Here is a 10,248-nt window from a genome sequence, read left to right as displayed (position 1 = left end):
TACAAGGGTGTGGTTGGGAGACAGTGATATGTGACACACACTTCTCCTCCTCCGCTTCCCCCCCTCCTCCCTCCCTCTGTCTCTAACCCCCTGAAGGAATGTCTGGGTAAGCCAGCGGCCGAGCAGAGGCGAGGTGCTTGTGTGTAGGTGAGAAATGAGTGAGGGCTGAGCACATGTTCTCATCTCGCTGTGAAAGAGCCAATCACACTCCGGATACCACCTCAATGTCATAGCGATGTCATGCCGACACCAATAAATGAAGAATCAGATCAGTCTGTTGTTTTATATTCATAACATCATTACGTACACATGCTGTCAAAAAGTCACTGACTACTGGCTGGCTGATGTAGTTTTTTTTCCAGCGCTGAGCAATAGTCAGGCATTCAGAAGCAATTCACAAGTTTTCAATATCGGGTCAAGTTTTGCCCCATAAATCTATGAAGAAATGTATATTCTAATAATGTACCAATGCAATCAAATCAAATCAAATCAAATGTGTTTATATACCCCTTCGTACATCAGCTGATATCTCAAAGTGCTGTACAGAAACCCAGCCTAAAACCCCAAACAGCAAGCAATGCAGGTGTAGAAGCACGGTGGCTAGGAAAAACTCCCTAGAAAGGCCAAAACCTAGGAAGAAACCTAGAGAGGAACCAGGCTATGTGGGGTGGCCAGTCCTCTTCTGGCTGTGCCGGGTGGAGATTATAACAGAACATGGCCAAGATGTTCAAATGTTCATAAATGACCAGCATGGTCCAATAATAATAAGGCAGAACAGTTGAAACTGGAGCAGTAGCACGGCCAGGTGGACTGGGGACAGCAAGTAGTCATCATGTCAGGTAGTCCTGAGGCATGGTCCTAGGGCTCAGGTCCTCAGAGAGAGAGAGAAAGAAAGAGAGAAAGAGAGAATTAGAGAGAGAACACTTAAATTCACACAGGACACCGAATAGGACAGGAGAAGTACTCCAGATATAACAAACTGACCCTAGCCCACCGACACATAAACTACTGCAGGATAAATACTGGAGGCTGAGACAGGAGGGGTCAGGAGACCTATCGCAATGATTGTGAGATTGAGAATGTGAGAGAGAAGACACTACCTTGCTGGAGAGCCATATGGTTCTGTTTAGCTGTGCTACTTGCCTACTGTTATTGCTGTATCCTAACTAGTGAAGGTTATGATGAGGTTCTACTGCCTCCATGTTCATTACAGTAATACTGCATCTTTACAGCGCTGCAGTGCAGGATGGGGAAATAGAATATGCCATATGACTTGACATGTCATCAAATCATAAAATGGTGTGTTGTTTCACATTAAATGACCTAGATATCGTGCAGTCGGATTGTGAAGCAGATAATGTGGAGAAAACTGGTGTTTTCCTCAAGTACATCTATTATATGACCTCTAATAATCATCACTTCCTAGCACACCTGAGCTATGGTGACCAGGAGCCCTACATTAGTAATTTCCCTAGAACTTTGCCAAATTCAAGCCTGGGTGTAACGTTCAACTCATCCATGTCTCCCTGACATTTGAGCAAATAACATTTCACACCGGGAACAAATTAGAGGAGAGAAAGTGATGCATCAGATGAATTCTAAAACAACAGATTACCATACTTCTTGTCAAACCTTGAGCAATGCAAGGATTCTTAACAGATTTTGATCATTTGACGCCCTCTGGCGAAGGACTACCCACACATCACCCTGCGGAGGAAACAATGTCATAATTGTACAATAGGCTGCAGCTGCAACCCATCTGTGTGACAGGCTATTGTCATCTCCAGAAATGCAAACGTTATTATCTATTTATGAGTCAGACATTCTGACATACATAATAAACGCAGCTGTATGGAGTGTGTGGGGGCGGGGGGGGGGGGGGGGGGCGGGGGGTAGCCTGTGCGAGTGAGGCTTTAATTGACACAAATCCTCATTGCCTCCAACACATCTCTAGTTAATCTCTAAATCTCACCTAATTGACGATAAACATGAACTGTGTAGTATTTCTCACAAACCCGTGTTATTATTTTGAGGGAAAGGGGGCAGGTGGTAAACAAAGGATATCTTTGTCGCGGTTTCGGTAGGCTACGGCACCGATGTCCAATTGCGCGTCAGTGGTGCAATCGCCCCGTGAACACGGACCAATCACAGCGCGCCGAACAACGGCGAAGGGCGGGGCTTGATTCTCCGAGACTGGGTGCACCGCACAGTTTAGCCTACACCACCGATTACCAGCGAAACGAAGCGGGATTGGAGTGTGTGGTCGACTTGTTCAAAGCCAAGTGTATCCGAACGGAGAGACCTGGACGAATATTCATTGAAATCAAACGGTGATCTCATATTGGATGGGAACCGTATGATATGTAGGATAGACCTAACGGTTGGTTCTGTCTGCAAACTGCAGCAATGACCACCACAACCACCACTATACCTGCGAAGGGTCGAGGACTTGGCAGGTGTGTTACCTGTGGAGCGCGTGGAGGGGCTAGCAAATATGCCGATCAGTCACCCACACCTCTTTGCCTGTGTGTCTAGTTTAACCCCACATGGATGGATGCTATCCCGTTGGAACACAAAGACCTTCAGCATGGTGAGCATGCCTGCCTCTCCGAGCCCACACCTTGCCGGTGCCCTCGCCGCACCTTCGCCCTGCGCCCCAGGCTCCACCTGAAACCGTCATTCGGTCAGCCTATTCTAACCGGAGCACCATGGTGAGACGAGCAACCACTCGGTAATCTTCCAGAGGACCCCGATTCAACTCTCATTCTTCCCCAGTCTTTGTTGTATACATTTTGTTTGCCTGCGCTCTGGGTTTCCTTTGTAACACAGGGTTTACGCAGAGCCGAGTGGACAGGGCAGCAGAGCTCCAGGGGTTTGGCAGTTCTTTGTTGCCGAGATGGCAGCGGGACCAGAGCGGCCGGTGGCAGAGGCGCAGCAGCAGGAGCGGGACCAACCGCCAATTGAGAACGGCTTCGTGTCGCTGGAGCCGACACAGGCCCCCAGGCTGCTGCCGCAAGTCGACGGCTCAGTTCTACCGTCTCTCGGGGGGTTTGGGAAACACCAAAAGCAGCTCGTGATCCTGACGTGGATACCGGCTTTATTTATCGGATTTAGCCAGTTTTCGGATTATTTCCTTTTGGCCCAACCGAACGGCACGTGCGTACAGCCTCTGGTCAACGGGAGTAATTGGACCATGGGATCTTTAACGTTACCGGTGACCGTAACGAATGGTGGCATTGGTACACTCGTGCCTTACCTCCCCCTAGACAATGGCACAAGAGACGGTGTCGGTGACAGCGGTGGCATGCAATGCGCGTGTAAGGAGTGGAAGCTCGAACTGCAGACTGGACTCAGTCAGAACGTGGTAACCAAGGTAACAAGTGTGCACCAGATGCCATACCTCCCCTCTGACTGTTTCGGCATCTGAAAAAGCTGAACAATCATCAGCATCACTAACAGCGCATCCTATGCAGCTATGGGGCACACGCTGGTCTCAGTGGAGTTTAGTCTACCCAGCACCATGGGCAGTACATACACTCTGCCAATGTTCCATTCTGTACATTCTGTGACATAGGCCTACTGTAAAACAAAGCACAGTTTGCCCTCAGAGCATACAGTATCTGGTGCCCACTCATTTTCAAACCACTTTCATATCTCAGCTGACCCCAGTTGGCATGATCAAAACACACTACACTTTGAAGTACAACAATCCATGCCAGCTAATTGAATTAATCCTACTGTGGTGTTGCCTATTATAGGCCACTCTGTGATACTGATCAGAGCAGAGGATGTGATTATTGTACAATCCATCATAGAAGAAGAGTAGGTGTAGCAGGTAGTCTCTTTTGACCCCCAACGCATTGACCTGCATCTGAGCAGGTTTGACAAAATAACAATTCAATCTAAAACAGGTACCTTCTTATATGATATTAAGTTTAACTGTGTGTGTTAGTATGTGTGATCCTTTCTTAGTGTTTTATTGTGTGTGTGTGTGTGTGTGTGTGTGTGTGTGCGTGTGTTCAGTGCCAGACATCTGCTTTTTCAGATAATGCTGGGTTTAAATAGCCCGTTGATAAACCTATTACAGTAGACTTAACAATCATACCCGATGCTCATCTCTCTCTTCTCTCTTGCCCTTTTACTCTCCTTCAACCTCTCTCTTCCCTCTTTCTCTCTCTCCCTCTCTCTTCCTTACTCTCTCCAACCAAGTTGTGCTTCAGGATCTTTTAGTTTTATCCCTAACAACTTATATGATTACTCTTTCTCTCGTGTAGTTTGCTGTGTGATACTGTATCATGTTGTTGATAAACATGTACAGTATTTATGTCCATCTCATTCTCTTTCTCTCCTGTTATTTGGTGTATTATTACTTATAACCTAAACGTAAAAAAGTAACGTCCATTTTTCAGCACCCTGTCTTTCAAAGATAATAAGTCAAAATCAAAATAACTTCACAAATCTTCATTGTAAAGGGTTTAAACACTTTCCCATGCATGTTCAATGAACCATAAACAATTAATGAACATGCACCTGTGGAACGGTCATTAAGACACTAACAGCTTACAGAGGGTAGGCAATTAAGGTCACAGTTATGAAAGTTAGGACACTAAAGAGGCCTTTCTACTGACTCTGAAAAACACCAAAAGAAAGATGCCCAGGGTCCCTGCTCATCTGCGTGGACGTGCCTTAGGCATACTGCAAGAAGGGATGAGGACTGCAGATGTGGCCATGGCAATAAATTGCAATGTCCGTACTGTGAGACGCCTAAGACAGCGCTACAGGGAGACAGGACGGACAGCTGATCGTCCTCGCAGTGGCAGACCACGTGTAACAACACCTAAACAGGATCGGTACATCCGAACATCACACCTGCGTGACAGGTACAGGATGGCAACAACAACTGCCCGAGTTACACCAGGAACGCACAATCCCTCCATCAGTGCTCAGACTTTCCGCAGTAGGCTGAGAGAGGCTGGACTGAGGGCTTGTAGGCCTGTTGTAAGGCAGGTCCTCACCAGACATCACCAGCAACAACGTCGCCTATGGGCACAAACCCACCTTTGCTGGACCAGACAGGACTGGCAAAAATGCTCTTCACTGAAGAATCGCGGTTTTGTTGCCTGAGGGGTGATGGTCGGATTTGCGTTTATTGTCGAAGGAATGAGCATTACACCGAGGCCTGTACTCTAGAGCGGGATCGATTTGGAGGTGGAGGGTCTGTCATGGTCTGGGCCGGTGTGTCACAGCATCATCGGACTGAGCTTGTTGTCATTGCAGGCATTCTCAATGCTGTGCGTTACAGGGAAGACATCCTCCTCCCTCATGTGGTACCCCCCCTGCAGGCTCATCCTGACATGACCCTCCAGCATGACAATGCCACCAGCCATACTGCTCATTCTGTGCGTGATTTCCTGCAAGACAGAAATGTCAGTGTTCTGCCATGGCCAGCGAAGATCTCAATCCCATTGAGCACGTCTGGGACCTGTTGGATCGGAGGGTGAGGGCTAAGGCCATTCCCCCCAGAAATGTCCTGGAACTTGTAGGTGCTTTAGTGGAAGAGTGGGGTAATATCTCACAGCAAGAACAGGCAAATCAAATCTGGTGCAGTTCATGAGGAGGAGATGCACTGCAGTACTTAATGCAGCTGGTGGCCACACCAGAGACTGACTTTTGATTTTGATCCCCCCCCCCCCTTTTGTTCAGGAACACATTATTCCATTTCTGTTATTTCACGTCTGTGGAACTTGTTCAGTTTATGTCTCAGTTGTTGAATCTTGTTATGTTCAAACAAATATTTACACATGTTAAGTTTGCTGAAAATAAACGCAGTTGACAGTGAGAGGATGTTTCTTTTCATGCTGAGTTTATTTAATACATATATTTCCCACTTCTCTCTCTGCAGTGGAACCTGGTGTGTGATTCGGCCTGGAAGGTTCACATCGCCAAGTTCTCTCTCTTAGTGGGATCTATCTTCGGCTACCTGGTGATGGGCATCCTGGCCGACTGGTACGTGATCCAGCATTCTCCTTCTCCATTTTGTGTCTTTGTGTGTGACAGTGGAAATTCCGCTCCAACCGGGGCGGTAACTCACAACTACCCACAGCGTAACAAAACATACTCCAGAAACAGTGTCAATACCACTGACCCATAAAAAGCCAAGGCATATCTGGATCTGGGGTGACAGTACTTCTAGGTCTCAGCAAGGTAGTAGTGATGCACTTAGCCATCTGCTACATGTGTTCTCATGTCTGTGTCTGCATCCCCACTCCCCCAGGCATCCGAGAATAGGCAGTGTCTTATGAAAAACTCCCACAGATCTCCCTGTTGAGTTGTCTGTGGGATGAGCTGTAGCTATAGCAACAGAGACTACTCTGACCCAATGATCTGCTGACCTCTAACCCAGGATCAGGTTGTAGACCATTGGATTAATATCTCTTTCCATTTCAAATTCTCTCTCTCTCTCTCTCTCTCTCTCTCTCTCTCTCCTCTCCTCTCCTCTCCTCTCCTCTCCTCTCCTCTCCTCTCCTCTCTCAGGTTCGGTCGACACCCTGTCCTGATAGTCTCGGTGCTTTTCATGTTGGTGTTTGGTTTGAGTGTAGCGTTCTCCTTCAACGTGACCATGTTCAGCACATTACGTTTCTTTGAGGGCTTCTGTCTGGCTGGCCTCACTCTCTCCCTCTACATACTGAGTAAGTACACCTCCACTTCCTGGTATCTACTTCTGTTGTCTGTCAAAGACTGCCCAGGAAGCACAATGCATGGTCTTTCTAGAACGTAGGGCTCTACTCCACAAACTTCCTTTTCCTCTTCCCCCACATCACTCCACCTCGAAGGTAGTACCTCACTTCTCTCTCACTCAGCTTTTTCACACTATTCCTTCACCTCTCTCCACTCAACAAACCTTCTCTGGTGTGTTGCTAGTCGTCCTTGGATGATGATGTGTCTCCTCCTCTCTGTCACATTGTCACCAGTCTCACCCCATGCTGCTCAATTCATTTTCAATTTAAGGGCTTTATTAGCATGGGGAAAATATGTTTACATTGCCAAAGCAAGTGAAGTAGGTAATAAACAAAAGTGAAATAAACAATAAGCAATACAAATGAACAGTAAACATTTCACTCAGAAGTTCCAAAATAATTAAGACATTTCAAATGTCATATTATGTCTATATGTACAGTGTTGTACATATATTTACAGTGTTGATGTACAAATAGTTAAAGTACAAAAGGGGAAAAAAAATAAACATAAATATGGGTTGCATTTACAATGGTGTTTGTTCTTCATTGGTTGCCCTTTTCTTGTTGCTGTGATGGCACACTGGTATTTCACCCAGTAGATATGGGAGTTTATCAAAATGGGGCTTGTTTTCGGATCTGTGTAATCTGAGGGAAATATGTGTCTCTAATATGGTCCTACATTTGGCAGGAGGTTAGGAAGCGCAGCTCAGTTTCCACCTCATTTTGTGGGCAGTGAGCACATAGCCTGTCTTCTCTTGAGAGCCAGGTCTGCCTACGGCAGCCTTTCTCAATGGCAAGGCTATGCTCACTGAGTCTGTACATAGTCAAAGCTTTCCTTAAGTTTGGGTCAGTCACAGTGGTCAGGTATTCTGCCACTGTGTACTGTCTGTTTAGGGCCAAATAGAATTCTAGTTTGCAATTTTTTTTTGTTAATTCTTTATAAGTTATTCTGTTTTCATTTTCTCCTGATTTGGTTGGGTCTAATTGTGTTTCTGTCCTGGGGCTCTGTGGGGTCTGTTTGTGAACAGAGCCCCAGGACCAGCTTGCTTAGGGGACTCTTCTCCAGGTTCATCTCTCTGTAGGTGATGGCTTTGTTATGGAAGGTCTGGGAATTGCTTCCTTTTAGGTGGTTGTAGAATTTAAACAACTCTTTTTTGGATTTTGATAGTTAGCAGCCTAGTTCTGCTCTGCATGCATTATTTGGTGTTTTACGTTGTACACTAGGGAAATTTTTGCAGAATCATTTATGCAGTCTCTCCATTTGGTGTTTGTCCCATTTTGTGAATTCTTGATTGGTGAGCGGACCCCAGACCTCACAACCATAAAGGGCAATGGGGTCTATAACTGATTCAAGTATTTTTAGCCAGTTCTTAATTGGTATGTCGAATTTTATGTTATTTTTGACGGCATAGAAGCCCTTCTTGCCTTGTCTCTCAGCTCGTTCACAGCTTTATGGAAGTTACCTGTGGCGCTGATGTTTAGACCAAGGTATGTATAGTTTTTTGTGTGCTCTAGGGCAACGTTGTCTAGATGGAATTTGTATTTGTGGTCCTGGCAACTGGATCTTTTTTGGAACACCATTATTTTTGTCTTATTGAGATTTACTGTCAGGGCCCAGGTCTGACAGAAGATCTAGGTGCTGCTGTAGGTCCTCCTTGGTTGGTGACAGAAGCACCAGATCATCAACAAACAGTAGGCATTTGACCCCAGATTCTAGTAGGGTGAGGCTGGGCGTTGCAGACTGTTCTAGTGCCCTTGCTAATTCGTTGATATATAATGTTGAAGAGGGTCGGGCTTAAGCTGCATCCCTGTCTCACCCAACGGGCCTGTGGAAAGAAATGTTTGTGTTTTTTGCCAATTTTAACCGCACACTTGTTGCTTGTGTACATGGATTTCATGATGTTGTATGTTTTTCCCACAACACCACTTTCCATCAATTTGTATAGCTGACCCTCATGCCAAATTGAGTCAAAAGCTTTTTTGAAATCAATAAGGCATGAGAAGACTTTGTTTTGGTTTGGTTGTTTGTCAGTTAGGGTGTGCAGGGTGAATACGTGGTCTGTCGTATGGTAATTTGTTTTAAAGCCAATTTGACATTTGCTCAGTACATTTCACTGAGGAAATTCATTTGTCTGCTGTTAATGATAATGCAGGGGATTTTCCCGAGGTTGCTGATGACGCATATCCCATGGTAGTTATAGGGGTCAAATTTGTCTCCACTATTGTGGATTGGGGTGATCAGTCCTTGGTTCCAAATATTGGGGAAGATGCCAGAGCTAAGGATGATGTTAAAGAGTTTTAATATAGCCAATTGGAATTTGTGGTCTGTCTATTTTATAATTTCATTGAGGATACCATTAACACCACAGGCCTTTTTGGGTTGGAGGGTTTGTATTTTGTCCTGTTGTTCATTCAATTCACATTGGAGAATCCTATAGGTTGTGGTAGTCTTTAATAGTTGATTCTAAGATTTGTATTTGTTCATGTATATTTTTTTTGCTGTTTGTTCTTTGTTATAGGGACACAAATATTGGAAAAGTGTTTCCCCTTACATCTCCGTTTTGGATAGATAACTAGGGACGCACAATATATCGGTAAGCATATAGGAATTGGCCGATATTAGCTAAAAATGCCAACATCGGCCCAATGTCTAGTTTAAAGCCGATGTTCAAAACCGATGTCAAAGCTGACGTGCATACCTATATAACGTAGATAGATGACGTGCATACCTATATGACGTAGGTAGATGACGTGCATACCTATATAACGTAGATAGATGACGTGCATACCTATATAACGTAGGTAGATGACGTGCATACCTATATAACGTAGGTAGATGACGTGCATACCTATATAACGTTGATAGATGACGTGCATACCTATATAACGTAGATAGATGACGTGCATACCTATATAACGTAGATAGATGACGTGCATACCTATATAACGTTGATAGATGACGTGCATACCTATATAACGTAGATAGATGACGTGCATACCTATATAACGTAGATAGATGACGTGCATACCTATATAACGTAGGTAGATGATGTGCATACCTATATAACGTAGGTAGATGATGTGCATACCTAATATAACGTAGGTAGATGACATAATGACACCACTAAAAATACAGCGCTACACAGAACAAAAACAGAAAAATACAGCGCTACACAGAACAAAAACAGAAAAATACAGCGCTACACAGAACAAAAACAGAAAAATACAGCGCTACACAGAACAAAAACAGAAAAATACAGCGCTACACAGAACAAAAACAGAAAAATACAGCGCTACACAGAACAAAAACAGAAAAATACAGCGCTACACAGAACAAAAACAGAAAAATACAGCGCTACACAGAACAAAAACAGAAAAATACAGCGCTACACAGAACAAAAACAGAAAAATACAGCGCTACACAGAACAAAAACAGAAAAATACAGCGCTACACAGAACAAAAACAGAAAAATACAGCGCTATACAGAACAAAAACAGAAAAATACAGCGC

General features: G+C 44.7%; 1 protein-coding gene across 2 annotated transcripts in view; it reads left to right on the top strand.

Annotated features, from left to right (window-relative positions):
* Positions 1-275: 275 nt before the first annotated feature.
* LOC110524665 (solute carrier family 22 member 23) overlaps positions 276-10,248 on the top strand; it is an 86,057-nt gene continuing 76,084 nt past the window's right edge. Inside the window, exons 1-3 of one of the 2 annotated variants that reach the window (XM_036978544.2) lie at positions 276-3,373; positions 5,903-6,006; positions 6,535-6,689. In XM_036978544.2, coding sequence (XP_036834439.2) covers positions 2,897-3,373; positions 5,903-6,006; positions 6,535-6,689 — 736 coding nt within the window. In that variant the 5' untranslated portion in view covers positions 276-2,896. The remainder of the gene's footprint in view (positions 3,374-5,902; positions 6,007-6,534; positions 6,690-10,248) is intronic. The other variant, XM_036978546.2, reaches the window with a different exon arrangement.

Source organism: Oncorhynchus mykiss, chromosome 5 (genome assembly GCF_057628025.1).
Source record: "Oncorhynchus mykiss isolate SJ-2025 chromosome 5, ASM5762802v1, whole genome shotgun sequence".
Classification (NCBI taxonomy): domain Eukaryota; kingdom Metazoa; phylum Chordata; class Actinopteri; order Salmoniformes; family Salmonidae; genus Oncorhynchus; species Oncorhynchus mykiss.
The sequence above is the reverse complement of the archived record's forward strand: the minus strand, read 5'-3'. Positions and strand labels throughout refer to the sequence as shown.